Source organism: Rhinolophus sinicus, chromosome 9 (assembly GCF_057876585.1).
Source record: "Rhinolophus sinicus isolate RSI-liver-muscle chromosome 9, RSI-T2T, whole genome shotgun sequence".
NCBI classification, from domain to species: domain Eukaryota; kingdom Metazoa; phylum Chordata; class Mammalia; order Chiroptera; family Rhinolophidae; genus Rhinolophus; species Rhinolophus sinicus.
The window spans coordinates 27829870-27851433 of NC_142509.1; the positions used below are offsets into that span (position 1 = coordinate 27829870).

At 43.3% G+C, this 21564-nt stretch overlaps 3 protein-coding genes across 5 annotated transcripts; 2 read left to right on the top strand and 1 right to left on the bottom strand.

The window, feature by feature from the left end:
• Positions 1–1325: 1325 nt before the first annotated feature.
• SRSF9 (serine and arginine rich splicing factor 9) lies at positions 1326–9237 on the top strand. Its single transcript, XM_019727849.3, has 5 exons — positions 1326–1621; positions 1815–2116; positions 5257–5414; positions 6915–7087; positions 8740–9237. Exons 2-5 carry the CDS (start codon positions 1929–1931, stop codon positions 8881–8883), a joined length of 663 nt encoding a protein of 220 aa, XP_019583408.1. The 5' UTR covers positions 1326–1621; positions 1815–1928; the 3' UTR covers positions 8884–9237.
• Positions 9238–9797: 560 nt separating this feature from the next.
• GATC (glutamyl-tRNA amidotransferase subunit C) lies at positions 9798–18579 on the bottom strand. 3 transcript variants are annotated; one of them, XM_019727851.3, is made up of 4 exons: positions 18418–18579; positions 18132–18304; positions 12585–12688; positions 9798–10724 (listed from the first exon to the last, which is right to left on the bottom strand). In XM_019727851.3, exons 1-4 carry the CDS (start codon positions 18562–18564, stop codon positions 10672–10674), a joined length of 477 nt encoding a protein of 158 aa, XP_019583410.3. In that variant the 5' UTR covers positions 18565–18579; the 3' UTR covers positions 9798–10671. The 3 variants fall into 3 exon arrangements, with proteins under 3 accessions (XP_019583410.3, XP_088657095.1, XP_074177781.1); XM_074321680.2 differs by lacking the exons at positions 9798–10724; positions 12585–12688 and adding exons at positions 17548–17764; positions 17994–18046 and having other exon boundaries at positions 18418–18549; XM_088800969.1 differs by lacking the exon at positions 12585–12688 and having other exon boundaries at positions 18418–18549.
• TRIAP1 (TP53 regulated inhibitor of apoptosis 1) lies at positions 18511–21204 on the top strand. Its single transcript, XM_019727852.3, has 2 exons — positions 18511–18737; positions 19470–21204. The coding sequence occupies exons 1-2, from the start codon at positions 18558–18560 to the stop codon at positions 19551–19553; spliced, it is 264 nt and encodes an 87-aa protein (XP_019583411.2). The 5' UTR covers positions 18511–18557; the 3' UTR covers positions 19554–21204.
• Positions 21205–21564: the final 360 nt, after the last annotated feature.

Genomic DNA, 21564 nt, shown 5'->3' on the forward strand with positions numbered 1-21564 from the left:
ACTCCCGCAAGGGGATGGTGGGCTGTGCCCCCTGCAACTAGCAACGGCAACTGGACCTGGAGCTGGGTTGCGCCCTCCACAAGTAAGACTGAAGGGACAACAACTTGACTTGGAAAAAAGTCCTGGAAGTACACACTGTTCCCCAATAAAGTCCTGTTCCCCTTCCCCAATAAAATCTTTTAAAAAAAAAAAGAAAAAAGAAACCTTGTTACTCCTTTACTAATTTACTACCGGAGCCCAATTTGTTTAGATTCCTCAGTAATGAACACCAAAATTTAAGTCTTTGCACTGTCATTTCTTCACAAATTTATTGTTTCGTTGTCTAAAAAGTATAAAAAGCCAGCTGGTTCATCATTTCGGGGGCATCATTATGTATGATCTCCCGTGTGCACATATTAAATTGGTTTTTCTCCTATCAGTCTGGTCTTATGTCAATTTTATTACTGGTCTAGGTGTTAAGAACTCAAGAAGGGTAGAGGGGGGCAATGATCCCCCTCTCTGACACAATGAACATACACAATTTATTGTGAGGATTTCTTATTCCCTTATTATGAAATCCTTCAAGTGGAATTACTGGATCAAGAGGTGTATGTGTGTTATCAGGGCCTGATGTATACCACCAACTTACCTTCCAAAAAGGTTATCCAGTCAGTAGTTACGTGTGGGGGTCTAATTCTTTGATTTTTAAAAACTCAGAGGTAGTGTAACTACAAATCAACTACCTTCCCTCCTCCAACATTTTATTATGAAAAACTTGCAAATATACAGAAAGGTTAACAGAAGGGAAAGTGAACACAACTGACTACGCCCAACATCTGGATTCTACAGTTAACATTCTGCTGTGTTTGCTTTCTCATGTTCCCTAAAGGTTTCATTTTTAATATGACAAATCTTTTGAAACCAAGACTCTTTGGATGCAAGGCTTCAGTTTTGTAACGTACCCAGGTTCAATGCCCTGCACTATGGGATGTAAATGTGAAAAAGTGCCAAGGTGAGGGTCTACCTGAGCTCCTGAAGGACTCAGCGCACAACACTGGGAGCACGACTTTGGGTTCTAAAGCTGACCCACTATGAGACTTCGGTTTTCTCACTATAATATCGGAATCCATCCCATCAAAAGCAGAAATCGCGGGGAACACTCTGTGATAGTTATGACTCTTTTACTCCCTCCCCATCTTCAAGTCCAAGTTATGGAGTCCGTCTCAGGCCCTTCACACTCATCTCAGTCCATCTTAGAATTACACCCTCAGTTCTAAGCAATAGCAAAATGGGGTCAGGGTGGCCCAGAGGGTTACTGACCTGAGGCGGAGGGCCGCGAGAGCCCCGCCCAGCCCGGACTCGGCCGTCTCGGACTCGTTCAGGCACAACGGGCTCGGTCTGCGGCCGGGGCCTGACACTCTCCCTCCGAGGCCCCGCACGCAGAGTGGGAGCCCCGCGGGGCCCACTTTGGGCACTACCCGCATCAACTCAGAGGCACCCCGAAGGCGAACCGGTCCAGGGCTTGGGAACCTTGGCCCCTGAACCAGCTCCGTGAAGAGCTCACAAACGCCTGTGAGGTAGGCAGCTCTACAGAGGCAGAAAGAGACAGGGAGCCTGTTACTCGCCCACGTCCACACAGCTGGTGAGTGAATTGCCTTTCGAATGTGAACCCAAGTGGTTGGACACCCCTTTCGGCGCCCAAGGGCCAGCGGCACTTATTGGGGGGGGGGCTGTTAAAGGGGTCCTGCGCGCACGCGCAGTCTCGCAGTCGCGTCCCCTTTAAGAGGATTCCTTTCGCCTCCTCCGACCCCTTCTCTTCCGCTCCGCGTTCCCAGAATGCAGTGCGGCTGATCGCCTCCGAGCCCGCGGGTACGCTGCAGGGGGACCCCGGCTGAGGCGGCGGCGCGGCGACGTGGGCTGCGGCGGGCCCGCGGCGTCCGGCAGTGCGGATGTCGGGCTGGGCGGACGAGCGCGGCGGCGAGGGCGACGGGCGCATCTACGTGGGGAACCTTCCGACCGACGTGCGCGAGAAGGACTTGGAGGACCTGTTCTACAAGTACGGCCGCATCCGCGAGATCGAGCTCAAGAACCGGCACGGCCTCGTGCCCTTCGCCTTCGTGCGTTTCGAGGACCCCCGGTGAGGCTCTGCGCCATCCACTCGCTCGCCTGCTCGAGACCCCGGGCCCTGCCCTCCTCCAGGGCCTCCCCTCCCCCCTCAGCGCAGACCCCTCACGGCGCCCCCGGGTGGAGGGTGAGGCCTCCTCTCACCGCAAGCTCCGGGCCGTCCTTTGCGCCGTCGTCACTTCCTCTATTATTCTTTTTTTACTTTACTTAAAAAATACAAAAGCTGGCGTTTTGAAGGGCCCAAGCCCGCACGAACTGGCCTCACGGATGGTACAAATGACCATTCTCTCCCACGCAGCTGGAGAGGCGCCCCGAGGGCGAAGCGGCCCAGGGCTTGGGAACCTTGGCCCCTGAACCAGCTCGGTGAGGAGCAGGAGTGGCCAGTCGCCTTCCCTCCCCACCCCTCCCCCAGCCCGAACTCGGCTTTAAGGGGCACAGGAGGTCGTAAAGGGATCTCTATGATGGCACATACCTCCGTCCGCGCGCGCGCCGGGTCCCACAAGGCCAGGGCCTGGTCCTTCTAAAAGCATCAGGGATTTGGAAAAACTCATAAAACAGTCGGGGCGGGGGGGGGGGGGGCGGTGTCTCTGATTTCACCGCCCTCCTCTAATGAGGGAGGCACCGCTAGATGCCCCAAGGGTTTAGAAGCTCTTGATTCCTAAACCAGCTCAAAGGGGTCTTTGTGATTTTGCAAACTTTGCCGGCCCTCCGCACGGAAAAGATCTAGAAACTTTCGAAACTGCGGTTGCTGGTTCTTAGAAGCCACAGCATTTTACGGGTCAGTCCGCTCGGGGTAAATAGTAGCCCGCGCCCTGTTCTCCAGCATTGTCTGAGGGAACGCTTTACCCAGTCTGTGCCCTGCGGCCGTCACTAGAAGGACTGACTGTAGGTGTCTTGTCTACCTGATGGTGGTGGTGTGGGGCAAGGAGAGCAGCCGAGGATGGGGAGGCACCCCGAGGTTTGCTGTTTACCTCAAAAATGGAAAGAGGCACTTTCACACGTAAACTGGAGAAGGTTGCACCTCTATTAATTAGTAACAGTTCCCGTATGGTTTTAGAGTAGTCGCCATGTGTCATGTACCATTCTTTGTATTATTTGGCGTATTTGACAACCTCTAACCACATTTTACAGGTGAAACAGGATTTGGAGAGTTAATAAAAGAATGTTAATAAGGGATCAAGGGAGGATTTGAACCCCTTGTTCTGTGCTTTTAGAATACAGACTTGCTATAGAATATGTTACACTGTTATCGCTCCCCACATTCCTTTAATAATAGGAAAGCTATCTTGTTTTTTTTTGAAAATATTTTTAAATTAAAATTTATTGGGGTGACAATGGTTAATAAAATTACATGGGTTTCAAGTGTACAATTCTGTAATACATCATCTGTATATCACATTGTGTGTTCACGCAGAGTCAGGTCTAACATCACCATATATTTGACCCCTTTTACTCTCTTCTACCACCCTTACCCCCTCACCCCCTGGTATTATCTGTGTCTGAGTTTTTGTGTCTTTGTTTGTCTTGTTCCTTTGTTGCCTTCAGGTTTATACCCCACATGGTATCAGTGAAGTCATATGGTTCTGGACTTTTTCTGACTTATTTCGCTTAGCATAATTTCAAGATCCATCCATGTTGTTGCAAATGGCACTATTTCATCTTTTCTTATGGCAGAGTAGTATTCCATTGTGTATCTATACCACATCTTCTTTATCCAGTCATCTATTGAAGGACATTTTGGTTGTTTCCATGTCTTGGCCACCGTAAATAAAGCGGCAATGAACATTAGAGCACATACTCGTGTATCTTTACGGATAAATGTTTTCAAAATTTTTTTGGTATATACCTGCGAGAGGGATTGCTGGGTCATATGGTAATTCTATTCTTAAAATTTTTGAGGAACTTCCACACTACCTTCCATAGCGGCTGCACCAATCTGCATTCCCACCAACACTGCATGAGGTTTCCTTTTCCTCCACAGCCTCTCCAACACTTGTTATTACTTGTCTTGTTGAGAAAAGCTATCATTTAATGTCACTAGATGCCAAGTTTCAAGCATAGCACTGTACCTTATTTAATCCTTACAATAACCGTGTGAGGTAGACATATTACATTTAGAGATGTAAATACTTGATTAAATACTTATCCAGAGACAGCTACTAGTAAGTAGAAGAATGATTACCATTTGTATTGGAAGTTTGGTTTAAACCCTAGCAAGTCTGTCTCTCTCCCATTGCTTTATAAATATAGCCAGGGTTGCACTGCATGTGGTCCTTGTTGCTTTTAATCCAGTGACTAGAATCTTGATAAATGATTATGAGCCTGTGACAACTGAATGATGCCTTCATTACTGTATCTTCAGCTCTGCTTGTCCATCCAAGCTCTGAGGCCATTCTTTCTCCCATCCAATACTGGAGACCCAACTTGGCATTCCTACCTCTCCCAGAGCCCTAGGAAAGACTAAAAGTAACTTTACCGTTTTTGGTGAAATTGTGGGGGCGGGGATTTGTTTTTGTTTAGTTTCAAGTGTAGGAAACAACATAATGATTAGACATTCACACCCCTCTCCAAGCGATAATCCTAAGTCTACTACTCATCTGACACCGTACATAGCTATCACAATACCATTGACTATATTCCCTGTGCTGTATGAGAACTTGATAATTTGTCCAAACCATGCTGAAAATGTGCACTTGAAAGTTCTGTATTTCTTACACAAAACTAAATTGCATTTGTCTTTTGAGCCTTCTTTTTAAATGGGTTTTTCTTTCTATAGACTTGATGATACTAGGCTTTGTGGGAGAATATTAGAGGACTAGTGTGTGGTGTACATTTTGAGAAACTTCCCATCAAGGTGAGAGAAACATTGTTTTATAGGTGAAATCAGTCATCTGTCAACAATTTGTTCTTGTTTTTGAATTAGTCCTCTTATAAATAATCTGTTTACCCATTATCATTTCATACCTAGAAAGCCCTGTATGTGACAGCTGTAAATTTTAGTTCCAATATCATGAAAAGTCTTCAAACCAAAGCAGGGTCCCGTTTTGTTTTTTTTCTCTCTCTAGGTTTTCCTTTGATGCTTGTTACCCATGCCCCTCACTGGGAAGTCAGTCAGCTTCCTGAGCAGCACTAACACCAAGTTTTTCTTTGCAGAGATGCTGAGGATGCAATTTATGGACGGAATGGTTATGATTATGGCCAATGTCGCCTTCGTGTGGAATTCCCCAGGACTTATGGAGGTCGGGGTGGGTGGCCCCGCGGTGGGAGGAATGGGCCTCCTACAAGATCTGATTTCCGAGTTCTTGTTTCAGGTATGTTCCTTTCAAACTGAATGAAATGATGCATGTAAAATACTTAGCACAGTCTGGCCTCCAAGAAATGTTAGCTTTATTTTTCAGTGCATGGGATACGTGGGGCTTTATTTTCCATACCCTATGCACACTGACAGTCTGAAGCCCTGCCCTGTCTTGCCAGTGAGGCAGGTATCTTGCAAATGAAATTGTACTGGTAGTGCAGCCTTGGTAGAACATAAACTTGCTCCTTATAACGGAGTTTTCTGGTGTTGAAAGGCAAGATGATGGCAAAACCCCTTGTACTGGAATCTAAAGATGTTTTCTTTTGACGTGTACCCTGGTATTGGACTTGATAGAAAGGCATTCCAGGAGCCAGATTTGAACAACTTATCCAGCCTTGGATCCTGAAAAAGGGCAGATTTTGTGGTGGTTTTGGACTTATGTAAATAAATAGACAAATAAAACAAGTTGAGTCTTAGGGATTGTATTGCAAAGTATAGAACTAAATGTCTAGTGTTGACAAGAGATGAAATGCTAAGCTCGGAGGTTTATGCATCTTTCGAAATATTAATACTGGTAAAGACCTGGGGCCTTTTGCACATTTTAGGGCCCTGGTGGAGTGAAATGTATTGAGCCTGGCACCTTTTTAGATGTGAATGTCACACAATCACAGAGGACTCCACTGGTGCTTAAGAGTGATACTGTCAGTATCTGCCGATTCTGTGTCCCCTCATAATTTTTTTTTAACCCCAGAACTCTATTCCCTCCTTCAGGATGTCATACATATCTTTTTTTCTCTCCATGCTGCTCTGAAATCCTGCTTAGAAAACTATTAGGAAATGGCTGCAGTCCTGAGCTGTGAGCGGTAAACACAGCCTTTGAGAGCAGGAGCACATTTCCCTTTCATGACATCAGGTAGGGTTGTATGACTCCCGACCAGTTTTAGCGTCTGAGTCTTACCTTTTTCCCCCAACTGTATTGAAGAATATAGGTGATCTTTTAAGAGGTATTTTGTCTAGTTTATCAGTTATTCACACCTACAAAAAAAACAACTTTAAGTTTGTGTTGTTGTTACCTTCTGCTACACTTTGGTCATTGGATGGTTTCACAATTCCCGTGTCCTGGGAACCCAGTCAGGCAAGAAATCATTGGTACTGATAAATGTCATAACAGGAAAAATTACAACTCAAAGTCTTGGGAATTTGATATTAATTATGCAGGACAAAGAAAGCGAGGCTATGAATTCTCAGAGATACTAAACTTATAATGGGGTGGACTTCCTGCTCTGTTTGGAAAGCTTGTTCTGGAAGATTAGGATAGGACCAGCTTCTTAAGGTGGTTTAACACACACACTTCAGTGCTTTTCCCTGGTTTCATGTCCCTTATCAAGACAGGGGGACCCTCAGGATTTAAAAGTAGTGATTGATGGAGAAGGAATCCTAGGTATTGCTGGCTCTTAACAGGGTAGTTAACATGGCTGAAGGATGTGGCCTCTTCTCTTATGTTCGCCATGCCTAGGACTTCCTCCATCAGGCAGCTGGCAGGACCTAAAGGACCACATGCGAGAAGCCGGGGACGTCTGTTACGCAGATGTGCAGAAGGATGGAATGGGGATGGTTGAGTATCTCAGAAAAGAAGACATGGAATACGCCCTGCGTAAACTGGATGACACCAAATTCCGCTCTCATGAGGTGGGTCCCCACCTTCTGCTGAGCTTGTCCCAGACCACTTCACCTGAAGCTGACCTAGCAGAAGTAGCAACAGACCACGCACTTGCCATTTGACGCCCTCATAGTCCCATTAAAGATTTATCTTAAGTGGAGAAAGCCAAGGTATTCGTGCCTAAGCATGCCTAACTAAGCAGGGATGCTTAGAGAGGTCTGCATTCATACCGTGTTCCCCCCAAATAAGCCCTACCCGGAAAATAAGACCTAGCATGACCTTTCAGGAGGACATCCGCTGAACATAAGCCCTAATGCATCTTTTGGAGCAAACCTTAATATAAGACCCAGTCTTATTTTTGGGGAAACACAGTAGTGTTTTTAACCCAGAGAGAATCCTGGTGCAGTCTGTCATGATATGGTGAGCTATTCTATGATAACATCCCTTTCACAACTGGCTTAATCTGCAGTGTCCCTCTGTGAACCTAATTATGGCTGTCCTTCCTCTGGGTCTAGTCTGGACTCTGCAAGCCAACCTCACCATCTCAGCCTTTCTATGTACTGCCTTTGGGACTGAGTTGTCACACTTTTCTTTCCCCAAGTTGTACAGGATCTTTTCTGAAACCTGAGGCACTTTGGCATTTTTTGTGGTAGATCACCTCACCCTGTGGACTTAGTTCTTGATATCCTTCATTTCAAGAAGGTGGCTGCTGCTTTGGATAGTATCTCAAAATGATTCAAATGGTGACTGTCCCTTTGATACCATTGAGACCAGATATTAGACCACCAGTTGTTTTCTGGTAATTTTGTCCTGATTTGCTGTGGGGTTTAGGCTCCCATGAACTTCTAGGCCCATTTCTTTTTCTAAGGATTCATATAATTCCCTAATTTTATGGCTTAACAATGCTTTTTGCTCAGACTAACCCCTAGGACTTGAATTTCGAACAGAAATAAAACAGCACCTAGTCAGTTACACTGCACAGCAGAGCTCAGGGTAAATGCACTTACTGACTTCACCTTGGGAAAGCAGCTGGCTTCTTTCATCTTAGCATCTTTAGATATGAGAATGCCAGCTGAGGGCAAAGGATCTGGAGACAGGCCAGCCTAAACATGACTCCTCAGCTGCTTAGCCAGGCTCCTCTCAACCCTGGTTCTTCCAGAAGCAAAATAGTCAAAATAATAGCACTGTCTTATAAGACTTTCCAGGAAATGAAATTATGAAGATGACTAGAGCATCTGGGCCTGGGAGGTGCTGAATATAGGTTAACTCCTTCCATAGGTGCCCATCGAAAGATGCATATATAAAGTGGGAGGGGACTGAACTATAAATATGAGCTCTGAGATCTTTTCCAGTTCTTAGATTCTGGGGGTCAGTGGCAGTAATTAAAATATGTTAACAGTAGTTAACTAGTATTTGAGCATTTACCACATATCACATTGCCATTTATTATTTGTGTCACCTTAGGCATATGATAGCATTCAGTTTTCTTCATTCTTGAAATGGGCTGCTGATATGAGTACCTACTTGAGAATTAATTATGAGATCTTGATGAGATGATACCATGCCAGGCAAATAGTGCTCAATAGTTAACTATTAACGTTAGGCAGCCATTAATAAAGCATAGTTGGTATGCTTTATTCCTCTAGGTCTGATTTTTTTCCCTTTTTTGTTTGAATTTCAGGGTGAAGCTTCCTACATCCGAGTTTATCCAGAGAGAAGCACCAGCTATGGCTACTCACGGTCTCGGTCTGGGTCAAGAGGCCGTGACTCTCCATACCAAAGCAGGGGTTCCCCACACTACTTCTCTCCTTTCAGGCCCTACTGAAACAGGTGATGGGAATTTTTTCTTTATTTTTTAGGTGAACTGAGCTGCTTTGTGCTCAGAATTTACATTCCAGGTTGTCGATTTAGTGACTTAGTAAATTTTTTTAATTTTTTTTTTTTTTAAGGAAATATAACTACATAATTTCTACCAGGGTCATATTAGCAGTGAAACATTTTCAACTGTGGAAAGTGTGGTTTTGGTTCAGAAACAAGTTGTATATTTTTTACCCCTGATTCTGGGGGTTAAAAATCAGTCCTCTGTCTTTATGGGTTGCTCTGCTATGGAGATCAGCAATTACTGTGACTGAGTTGCCGCATTTTGTTTAGAAATATATTTTAAACGTTTAGTAATTGACATGTGTGGTTGTCCTTGATTAATAAGTTCATAGATTTCACCAAACAGGCACACTGATTAAAAAAAAAAAAAAAAATCACTACATTGTAGTGGCAAGTTGTACCCAACTGGTAAGGAGCAGGAGTGGATATCTTTATTTGGGGATAAAAGTAGTTGCTCTGATGATGGTGGTTTGAGAACTTCAATCCCAAGGGCAGGTTCAGGGTTCTCTTATAATAGTTTAAGACCACGCTTATAAATTAAGCTACTTTAACAGGAAAGTGAGCATTGTAGATAGGGGAAGGGAATAGGAAGAATAAAAACAGACTTTTATAAATGGGCAGCAGCATAAAGATCACTGGGAGATTCTTAGCCAAAACCAACTTTGGCAGTTTGGTTAGCAAAAAAAATCTAAATTACGATTCTATCACTTTAATTTCTGTCTCATTTATCCTTGGTATCTGAACTTTTTTAAAAAACAAAACAAACCAAAAACTAAAAAACCCCACCATCTTGGATTCTGCTTATTAATTCAATAATCATTGGGGGGGGGGGGAATCTACTTTGTCCCAGGCCTGGTGCTCTTTTTTCCAAAACCACTTTATTGAATTATAATTGACATGTAAAAAGCTATAGTTATTTAATGTATACAATTCAATGAGTTTGGGATTAAGCATACACCCATCACCACCACCAAGACCATAAATATACCCATTGTCTCCCTATTCCTTTATTATATATATGTGGTAAGAATATTTAACATAAGATCTTCTCTCAGCACATTTTTAATATACAACAAGTATTGTTAGCTAACATCAGGACTACTTTTATAAGTTCTTTTCAGAAAGAGAAACTGTAGATATGGCTATATAATCACTTTGTGGGATGGTGGGTGGTTCTAGGTTAGGGGTTCCCAAGCTGTAGTCTGTTTTGAATGTTCTTCAGACCTTAGCAGAAAGCCCTCTGTTTAGAACAAAGTGGATAACCAGGAACAAATTCAAGTGTGTTCAGTAAAGATAAAAGGCTGCTCAGGTTGACAGAAACAGCAACTAAAAAGGACAGCTCAGGTTGTCACACAGTGATCAGATGCAATGGTCTAACAGTCACACAGGAAAAATTCACATAAGTGCAGTTTGGTAGACAGTCTTTGGGAGGCGATAAAGGGAGATGTTTTCTGAACAAATGGAACAACCTGTGAGTAAATACGTGATCCATTTCCTTGGAAACTGACAATGCCTTTTACTTCCATTAGCATCAGAAACTCATTGCCTTGTTTGAGCTAGGTATTTCCCAATTCTGTCTTCAGAAGAGTTAGTTACTAAAAAAACAAAAAACAAAACTTAACCATCAATTTTTTTCAGATTACTGAAGGAAGTGGGAACATTAGTGTTCATAATAACAAAGTACTATTGTGCTTCCACGTGTTCAGAGGGTACCCCTTCCCAGAATAGCTACTCAGCGATGTGAGAAGGGCTCTTGTTCATCCAGCTTTGGCAAAGGGATATTACCTGTTTGAAAACAGTAACAAAAAAGAATTATAGCTGAGCCTCCTTCGCAACTGGCTCTACTAAGCTAACTTATCACTTGGTTTGTCATGGAAAATAAGCAATGGAAATAAGTGTAGCTACTATCCTGTTTTTCTGAGTATCTGCAAGAATCACAGTTGTAAGTGAAGTCTAGTTAATGCACTTTTCAATAAGGAGCAGACAGGTTAATTAGCCGTTTGTTTATATGCATATAGGAATGGAAGGAAAGACTGACTGTGAACTCTCTGTCCCAAGAAGCAGTCTGATACAGGTTCTATTTGAAAATAGCATGTGATCAGTGGGTGTGTCTCCTGAAGCAGTGACAACCATCAGGCTCTGAGATGGATTATAAAAGCTTATTTCCACAGTTGACTGAGGTGGTTTAGTGAATCAGGCATGGTTAAGAGAGTTCACAAATTTTTTAGCTTTCCTTTCCATCCTTGCTTCAACCAGAGCTTTTTTTTGTTTGTTTTTGTTTTATTATCCAAATTGCCTTTTTTCTACTTCTTAATCTTTTTTTATTTTATTAGTTTCAGGTGTACAAAGCAACATACTAGACATTTACTGTTGTCTATCACAAAGTGATAACCCCCCCAATCTACTACTTCTCTGACATCTTATATAGCTATTACAATACCATTGACTATATTCCCTATGCTGTACTTTATTTACATCCCGTAACCGAAGCTTTTTTTTAACTGGTTAGTTTTGATCAAAGAGGTAACCCCTGAGCTGGAGGGCTGATGTTTGTCTCTGGAGGCTGTTCAGAATGGTTCTCCTCTGAAGACATCTCCTGAATTTGAAGTTGGCACTTCGAAAGCTGTCTACCTGAGTGCTTAGGCTAGTTAGTCACATTCCCAAATAACCAGAGGGGTGCAGAAGCTCTGAGGACCCTATCTGCAGAGGAGATAAAAACAGTTCAGCCCATCCAAGGTTCTGGATTTTATTATTGGCCCAGAGTTACTTTAAAGCTTCCATTTAAAATGGTTGCAATGAGGTTTAAAGATGCAAATCTCCACACCAGGGGTTGCAAACTGATGGCTCACAGGATGCATCTGGCTTGCAGGTATGTTTTATTTGCATGGTCTTTTATTTAAAAAAAATTTTAATTAGTCGTCAGTACTTAAAATTTGGGAAATACCACACAAAATGCCAGATCTCCAAGTTCTCTAGGAAAATGGGTTCACATTCCTCCTGCCCGGTACTGAATGAGAAGCAGCAAATGCCAGTTGCCCCTTCAGGGAGAGCTTGAGTTCCAGATTTGCTACTGTACACACCGCTCCCTGCCCCAGTTCTGTTTTGCTCATTCCTGTTAGTAACTGACCTCTAGAGGTGAGCATGACCCCTGGACCCTACTGCCACCATAATGCCACCACCTAAATGCACTTGATACTTTTTAAAAATTGTTAATGGGATTTTCCCCATTATTTCCAATTTAGTGATAATAATTAACATATAACATTGTATTAAGTTTAAGGTGTACAACATAATGAATTGATACATGCATATATTGCAAAATGATTGCCACAATATGATTAGTTAACATCCATCATCTCACAGTTACAACTTTTTTCCTTGTAGTGAGAACTTTTAAGAGCTATTCTCTTAGCAACTTTCAAGTATACAATACAGTATTGTTAAACATAGTCATCATGTTGTACATTATATCCCCAGAACTTATTTATCTTATAACTGGAAGTTTGTGCCTTTTGACCACTTTCACCTAATTCCCACTTTATACTTTTTAAAGTGCTTTCACATGGCAAATTTGGGAATCACAGTTCTACTACGTTCTTAGTTCACTGTGAGACAATCTGTCAAACCACTTTGGGCAACACATACCTGGAGGGGCCACAAAATACTCCTCCACAACTCGATGGGAGTTTTGTAGTACTTCTTCCACACAGTTGCCTTCTACCACATTGTCGGGTCTCAAGTATAGACATCTACAAAACCAGAGGCTTATGGTTACCCTCTCAGAGAAGAGGGCTGACAGGGCATGGTGGAGAGGGTCAAGAATTGACAGAATAAGGGGGCAGCATATTCTTGAGTTATGGTGGAGGAGCTATGGTCAAGAGGAGACCAAATGACAGTCTACATATAGTTTATAGATTTCTCCCAACCACCCTGTGAGGTAAGTGGTCGTTATTCCTTAGGATTGATATGTTTAATAAATATTTTTGGATGATTACTATGAGTAAATTGCTTTGGGTGAAGATAGGTAATTAAAAGCAATTAACAATATAATGTTTTAAATCTAACAGGTGCGCACAGCTTGCCAAGGGAGTAGGCAAGGGCACCAGACCCAGCCTGGTTGAGGAACAAGTACTCAGAATAGGTGATGTCACTGCTAAAATGGGCAGGAAATAACTAGATTGGGGTGATAGGAAATGGACTTCCTGGCAGGTAACTTGCTCAGGAGTGGTTATAAGTGACTTAAGGGTACTACCTAGCTCCTAAGTGACAGGACTGGGATCTGAGCCCAGTTCTGGTACTCTAAGACAAGTGCTTTTTTCACTGCAGCCACCTTTGTGGACATAAAAGTGCTTCCACTTGTAAGATGTACCACAAACAGCTCAGGAATCTCCCACTGTTCTCTGGGCCTAGTGGCTTCATTAAAGTATCCAGATGGCAACTACTGAAACCAAACAGGAGCTAAACATATCTGTGAGGCTTTACTACTGTTTCAAGGTTGAAAAGTACATGACGGGGTTTGAGCCTGCTTCCAGCTGAAAAAGAAGCAGTCTGCTCAGTTTGCTAGGGGATCAGCTTTGAGCCAGACATAGACCTAGGGCCAAACCTCATGGGACAAAGGGGCAAGGATGTAACAAACAACAAATATCTGGGAGGAAAGGACTAGTTCTGTTTCCTTTGTGGCACCCAGTCTAAGGTTAGACACAATAAACACTTATTCATAGTACAAAGAGTAGAGAGTTGGAGTCCATTTCAGGATCTGGCACTATCTTAACTGTGTGACCTTGAACAACTGTGATCTTTCCAGACTAAATTTCTTGCCAAAAAAGTGAAGGTTGTACTAGTTGTGTTTTTTTGTTAACCATATAAGGATTATGCGTTCGTTTAAGAAAACTTGGAGAACAAAAATAAAAATCATCCATAAAGGTGACCCTTGGACTTTCTGGAGTTTATATTTCTTTTGGGCAGTACAACAAAATGGCTAAGAGCCTGGGTTCCTGAATCACAGCTGAATTCAAATCCCAGTGATGAGTGCTTTTCTCACCACAGCTACCTTCACGTGGCATGTGGCAAATTACTTATATTCTCGATGTATCGGTTTCCTTGTTTGTAGAATGCTTCATAGAATTGCTGGGAAGATTAAATGATGCTAAAAAGATCTGATAATGCTGGGCTGTATTCTCATCAATAAAAGATGGGTGCTGAATAGTACCGTGTTTCCCCGAAAATAAGACCAGGTCTTATATTAATTTTTGCTGCAAAAGACAGATTGTGGCTTATGTCCAGGGGATGTCACCCTGAAAAATCATGCTAGGGCTTATTTTCTGGTTAGGTCTTATTTTGGGGGAAACAACAGTATCTGCTCTTTCAGAAAGAGTGAGTGCATCTCAGTCCCCACCGCTCATTGAGTGTAACTGTGCACTTAACTGGCTGTAATCACACTTAACCTGCCAACTCCCTACAGACTGGAGGCTGCTAATAGTTCCTGGGGGCCTGGAGGGTTTGACGAAGACTCTACTACTGCCAACAGGTGCTTACAAGTTATTGCTTCCCAAAGTTAATCTAGTAGCAGTTGATTTATTTACTCATTTGGTAATCAGGTTTCCTGTGTAAGTAACATTACCAGAAAAACAAAATTCACCCCTTCAAATATTACACATTTCCACCTAATTACTGTTTATAATGAAGTTGTTTCTAGAATAAACCCACCATCTCCCTATGTTTTTGTAATTATAGGCTACTGATCCCAGGGTCTCTGAGGGTACCACGTCAAGCAGACCCATCACTTGGCAAATGGCTGAACTTTTCTTGACCTCAGAATCATACATAAAACAGAACAGGAACTGCTGAGCTCTTTAGGTGCCTTTCAATTACTGATTAACTAAATGCCTACCTCACCTCATCTTTCTTGGTCTGGGTTACACACGAGAATTTAGCCCAAATACCATAGGACATCCATTTTGATAATAAATCAACTTCTGTGTATCTGGGCTAATGTTAATTATGAACTATCCTTGGGAGAATTGAAAAGAGTCACTTGGATCTTTCTGTGTCCTGGTTCAGATGAAAAACCCTGGTTGAGAAAGGCTTCAACTGTGAACTTGAAATCCCTGCCCTCTGAAGCTCATAGGCAGTAACTGTGGGAAATGCAAAATAAAAAGCATTTAGTGGAAAGCAAGATAGCAACATGGAGGAAGAAGTGCCTCTGCTGGCCCTTGGACTGACCAATGGGACAGGTCTGCTGTTGCAGTTTCTGCCCCTTCCCTGGTATCAGGTTGCCAGGAGTCGTTTCTCTGGACACCACTCTACTTCATCATCTACTAGCCTTTGCCCTCCCTCCTAATTTATTTCTACTTTGATGCAGACTGGAATGAAAGCTAATCAATTTGGCCAAGAGTCTTTGGTTCAAATAAGGCTCTGAGGGAGATGCTAAGCATTGAGCTATTTGGCTGCAGCCAGGACTTGATCTGAGTCATCAGCCTCTGGGTTTGAGATGAAAGAATAAAGTTTCCAGGATTTGACTTTAGATGGCATATCTAAAGCACTATTTGAGAGCAGAGGCTTCGAGTTCCAAATCCTGAAATCTCTTACTGCCTGTGAAACGGTGGGGCATGTTACATAACCTTTCTGAGCCTCAGTTTCATCTATAAAAGAGATACTAGTATTTCTCTTCCAGGGAGAGAGAGCTGAGTTACCTGATAGCTGAGTTAATGCATATAAGTATTAGTGCCTAGCACGTAAGCACGCTTTTAAAAAAATTTTTTAGCTCAAACCAAATGATAGGTTATTAATGTGCTAAGAGATTTCTATTAGCCAGTCAGAGCTTTTATAGCGAGTGTATGGCTATCACCGAAAACCATTTAACACTTAACTGGGTTGCATTTCAAGTGTCTGAGGCAGAATGTTCAAAACGTGAAAGTCCTACAAAATGTCAAATCCCTACATTGAAATCATTAACCCAAACTGGTCTCTAAATTTACCGCAAGAGTGCAGATCACTGAATACCAAATCACTATTGCAACTACCAAATCCACATCCCCCTTCATCTTTTTCACAAACTCTTCCCCGAGTATTAAATAGTTGCATTTCTCTAGTTACCCTCTAGATGACTTGGGCAATTCCGACACTTTGTGCTTCTATCCCCTACTTTCCCAAAGAGGGTAACAGTCAAACATCGACTGCCCAGTGCTAGATACTGAAAACATAAGCAATAACAGACATGCTTCCTGGAACGTGGATGAGTGGGAGAGGGGCAGAGAATCAAATAGCGCTCAAATAGATGTATAACATACATGTAAAATTACAGCTCGGTGAAATACCAGGAAAGCCACAGGTCCCGAAAGGGAACCTGATTCAACATAAAAGAATGAAGACCTTGCAGAAGTGGCAGTTCAAATTTGAAAAAGAAGTTAGGCAAAAAAGAGTGGCTGGGGTGAAATGGGGGTAAAGGCAAGCGGCTCAGAATCCTAAGAAGAAAAAAGAATGGTGAGCTCAAGGGCTTGCAAGTTACAGCACTGTCTTGGAGAGGTGGCCAGGGCCTCGGTTACACGATGCCAAGCAGGCTGTGGGAAGCTTTTGTCTTGAGCCTGAAGAGCACTCACTGGGAAACCACCCGAAGGCTTGAGTAGGCGAATGACATCAGAGTTCTGTTTTGAAACACTGAAACTTTGGGCAAATTGTGGTTTACCTTTCTGACCTGAGCATGAGATTACAAAATAGAGAAAGGATTTGAAGGAATAAAAAACGAGACTAGGAGGCTAGCAAGCACTTTACACAAAGATTATGGTTACAGATAGGTCTGGCTCTCCCTATTGGCACTAATCTTTTCTTGCTCTCACTTGTACTAGTTTATTTTTTAAAAATCCCTCAGAAAAGGCTAGGACACAGTTGTAGATTGCCTTCCTTGTCTTTATGAGCTACATAACCGTCCTAAGAAGCTGCAGTCCCAAACAGCAAACAAGTCTGCTTTCCAAAAAAAGCATTTTCTTTGAAAATGTATTCAATTTGGCAACAATTGGTAGAGATTAGTAGAGGCGTGCTGCACCCTTTCAGTATTCACAAGCTAGTCTGTCAAAGACCCACCCCTCCCTATTGTATTATACTACACTACGTCAGCACTTCCGTTACTACTCTGGCCCCTTAGGCATTTGTGTTTTTGGTCCTTGGTGTAAAATGAAGTTAAAACTTCCCTCTGCATTCCCACTTTTTAAAAAAGACTTTCTAAAGGTTTCTTGCATGCCTTTTCAGGGGACAAAATGAAATTTAATGCATACACCAGAATATGTAAAACAGATTACACATAAAGCGTCAATACCATATACAATGTTCTGAACTTTGCCTTTTTTAAAAATATATCTTGGAGACCTTCCCATACCAGCATATGTAGTTATTTGTTTCATTATTTTTAACAACTGATGAGTATCCTATTGTGTGACACAAAGGACACTTAAGATTGTTTCTGGAGGTTTTGTTGTTGCTTTTTGTCTTATGAACAGATTTGCATACCCTGGACACTTGTGCTTACATCTTGATGCACTTTCACAGATTATTTCCATAGGGAATCACTAGGTCAGCAAGTATGTACATTTAAATTTTTGAGACAGGAATCCCAACAGTAAGCAAGTCAGACATGATCTCACATTCTAATACCGAGATATAACAAATCAACAAAAATAATCAAGAAAATGATTTCTAGAAAACTCAACAGGATAAGGACGTAGTAACTAGAAGGGGAGAAGGGATTAGGAGTGGTCAGGAGAGGTCCTTCGGAGAAGATGAACCAAAGAGACAGACTGTCCACGAAAAAGGGAACAGCAAGTGCAAAGATCCTGAAGAAAGAACAATTTGGCAGATTGGAGAAACAGGAAGCCAACGTGGCTGGACTGGTAAGAGTTGTATGTCTGAGTGGTAGGCAGAGAGAGGTTCTGTGAAGTACACCCTCGAAGGTGATGATCAGCAGTTTGGATTTTGTTCCTAGGGACACTGGGAGGCCTGGAGGATTTTAAACGGGAGTGATGGGATCTATAATGAACGAGGGGAAGGCGGGAAACCACTTACCGCGGGATGACCAGGGGCAAGTTTCTGCATCTCGCCTAAAGCTCTTTCTCCCTCTGGGAAATGAGACACTAATCACCATCTTCAATGGCTGCGAAAGGCGCCACAGACAAGGCTTCGGGGCCGCGGCCGAGAGTTTACCTGTCCTCCAGTACTGACTCCATGGGCGCCACCCCGTCCGTGTCCACGGCGTGGAGCCGGTCTGCGAAGGCGATAGCTGTCTCCAGCCGTGCCACGGCCTCTTGGCTGCCGAAGTCCACAAGCGCTAGACGCTCCAGGTGCTCGATCACCTCGGCCGTGATGCGGCCACTTCCCTGGGGTGGGCGGGGGCAGATGAGGCGGAGCGTGTGGGTCACAGATGGGGCCTGGTCCGCTTTCCGACCGGCTTCACCACCCGCCTGGGGACCCTCCATCCCCCGGCCTTTACCTGAGGATCTGCCTCGGAGGTGAAGCCCCGGCGCCCGCCCACCCGGGCCCGGAGGCCCAGCCACACAGCCCGCGCCCACATGTCTTCTCTGCTCGGCCGCCGTAGTGCGCCCTCAAAGCCAAGCGACGCGCCTACGAGTGATGACATCAGAGTGCGTCGCCACTGCCGCCGCCATGAACAGCGTCGGGGAGGGATGCACCGACATGAAGCGCGAGTATGACCAGTGCTTCAACCGCTGGTTTGCCGAGAAGTTCCTCAAGGGGGACAGTTCCGGCGACCCGTGCACCGACCTCTTCAAGCGCTACCAGCAGTGTGTTCAGGTGAGCTGCGGCCCTCGCCTCTGTCCCCGGCCCCGCACTCTCGGCCGTGTCCCTGGCCACACGCCTCGTCTCTTTCGGGGGTTGGGATGCGGAGGGTGAAGAAGAGCCTCAGTGCGGCTCTGCCGCCACCACCAAAGCTGCCTGGTATCTCTCCAGATGACAAAGTTAAGTATTTTTGTAGCATTTTACTTTTTACGGAGCATAGTAACATGCTTTGGTTTATTTGGTGCTCTTAAACTTACAAAGTGGGCGTAGCTCTTCGTATTTTAAAAATGGAACACTCACACTCACACACACACACAAAAGGAACACTCACGCCCAGAAACTGGAAGTGATTAAGCCAAGTTCACTACAATCGTTTCCTTGATTTTTGCGGTGGTGCATTTTTCCACTGTTATTCGGAGGCGAGGCTGGGTGTTAGCCTTTCTGTGGCCAGGTAGACATTATGGAGGGTTTCATTTTGTTGTTATAATCTCTCCGCTGGCCTGTTTTCTCTCTCGACCAGCTAGGGCAATTTTCATTCCAGCCCAACTGATTTGAAACTACTTTGACATGTAAGGACAGCACTCCCAGTTAATTTAAACCATCCTCAGGGTAATTCCTGTTATCCTTATCGCATTTGCAGACAGGAAAAGCTTGCTCAAAGTAACATAGCCAGAAAGTAACGTAGCCAGTAAGCAACATAGCCAGTAAGCATCATGTTGACCTTTATAACGTGTTTTCTCCCTTCAGAAAGCAATAAAAGAGAAGGAGATTCCTATTGAAGGACTGGAGTTCATGGGCCATGGCAAAGAAAAGCCTGAAAGCTCTTCTTGACCTTGACAGTCACCTTGAAAATGGGACTCCTCAAATAAGGAAATTGAGCACTCTGGATTTTGTGAAGGCTGTGAAGATGGCCCTTGATTTAATGAGTTTAGGAGGGAGTGCTTTTATTTCCTCCTCCTTGATGTTTTCCTCTCACTTGTAAAAGATGAACCATCACTCTGCTTTGGGATGATTTCTCATTTGCTCTGGCATTGTGCAGGAACTCAATGTGCTAAAACTGAATTTCTTGGGATTATTTCATCTGGGATCAGCTGTGAATATACCTTTTATGTAAATAATGACAAACATGTCAGGATGATCAGGATTTCCTGACCTCGAGTTATGCTGCGAAGAACATTAGGTGCACTGTACTGGGTTCACTGTTGATGAAAGCAACTGGTTAGAACCTCTTTTTTCTCTCAGGGATCTAATGCTCTGAAAAGGGATCCCAGCGCAACAGTTTTAATCAACGCTTGGGAGCAGTTTTATTTTTATATAGTAACTTAACGGTTAAGCTTGCTGGTGATCTCGGTAAGCCAAAAGGAAGCTTTTAACAGACAGTTCCTTGCCTTAACAAGAGGTGTCAGATCTCAGATTAAGATGCGAAAACTTCAAGAATGTTAGACTGAACACCATCAGTATATAGTTAAGATCCTTGGAGTATACTATGGAGGAAGAGCCTAAATTGCAAAGATTTGCTGTTGCTAGCTTTCAACCCAAGTCAATGAATTAAATCAACCTGTATATCATCAAAATGCTGTATCGGGTTAAATGGGATTTAAAAAGAGTTGCTATTTGCCTTGTTTAACCACCTGTCCTGTAATGTCTGTAATCATGAAGATGGAATAAATTGTTAACATTTAGTTTTTATCACTATTTGCCGCTGGAACTCAGTGTACTTTATATAACTAGTATTACCCTGTTACCCCACATATTCCACATATACACAGGGTAGAATTTTCTATGCTTTGTAATTTAAAGGTGAAGAAAACGTGAAGATTTCTCTAAGCAAGGTAGTATGGTATAGCAATTAGAAATCCCGCTGACTTCTAAAATGTATTTCTACAGTAGGCGACACAATATCTTGAAATGTCTCATGGCACAAATGTCAGGATCAGGTGAGCATTTACATACTTGAGAATATCATCTCATCCCCACAACGGCGTATCTTGAGTAATTGGGTTCAATTTATTATATGTGCCCAAAGGTAGTATGAAACTTGATTTACAGAACGCCTAAATTCTATCTTCTTTCCACTTATTACTACTTCATATTTAATGTGACCAGTCCTTAATGTCATTTGAAAACATTCCGCATTTATATTCTGACTGTTTATGGTCCATTCTGCGAGGATTATAAGATATTTGGAACCCAGCTGAAGGAGACCAGGCAGCAGCTGAAGTTAAATCTTGCCCCGAACTCAAACTGGCCACAAGCACAACAGCTCTATAGGGAAGCACAGGCTGTGGTTAGATGACAAAATGGCAAAGCTAGCAGGGATTCTTTTTTCCTTACTGTAAATGGTTTTCATACCGTGTTTCTATCTGCCTCACCTTTGCAGTACCAGTTTACTATATGTGCTAACACCAAAACTTTGTAGCTTCTTGACTCTTACCACAGAACTGTCTGTTGAGCCTTGAGAATAAAATCTGCTCCAAGCCCACCATGTTCTTTTATTGTAATTGCTACTGAGAGAATTTTTTCTGATTGTTCCTCATGCTGTTTTGACTTCATCCCCCAACTATTTCGGCAACTTCAAAGATACTGCCTTTATTTCTCCGAAGATTTCTGACCCATCCCTCATGGTGCTGAGAGATGACACCAAGGTGAGAACTTGACACCTTTGGAGAAAATGATCTGACCATAGCAAATGCCAGTAGCATGGGAGGTGAGAAAGCTGGGATACAGGAAGCACTAACTGGAGAGAATCACAGATACACACCTCTTTCTCATGTAAAATAGAGCCATTCTGCTGGCCACTCAATGTCTTTGCCCTTCAAAGTCTGTCCCGACCCAATCTTGA

Excerpts from the sequence above, each read along its gene's own strand:
- SRSF9 (XM_019727849.3), top strand. The coding sequence starts at position 1,929 with ATGTCGGGCTGGGCGGACGAGCGCGGCGGCGAGGGCGACGGGCGCATC. Across the intron at positions 5,415-6,914 it reads TTTCCGAGTTCTTGTTTCAG|GACTTCCTCCATCAGGCAGC; the intron begins GTATGTTCCTTT and ends CGCCATGCCTAG. Across the intron at positions 7,088-8,739 it reads CCAAATTCCGCTCTCATGAG|GGTGAAGCTTCCTACATCCG; the intron begins GTGGGTCCCCAC and ends TTTGAATTTCAG.
- TRIAP1 (XM_019727852.3), top strand. The coding sequence starts at position 18,558 with ATGACATCAGAGTGCGTCGCCACTGCCGCCGCCATGAACAGCGTCGGG. Across the intron at positions 18,738-19,469 it reads GCTACCAGCAGTGTGTTCAG|AAAGCAATAAAAGAGAAGGA; the intron begins GTGAGCTGCGGC and ends TTCTCCCTTCAG.
- GATC (XM_019727851.3), bottom strand. The coding sequence starts at position 18,564 with ATGTCATCACTCGTAGGCGCGTCGCTTGGCTTTGAGGGCGCACTACGG. Across the intron at positions 18,305-18,417 it reads CCTCCGAGGCAGATCCTCAG|GGAAGTGGCCGCATCACGGC; the intron begins GTAAAGGCCGGG and ends CGCCCACCCCAG. Across the intron at positions 12,689-18,131 it reads GAGTCAGTACTGGAGGACAG|ATGTCTATACTTGAGACCCG; the intron begins GTAAACTCTCGG and ends CTGGTTTTGTAG.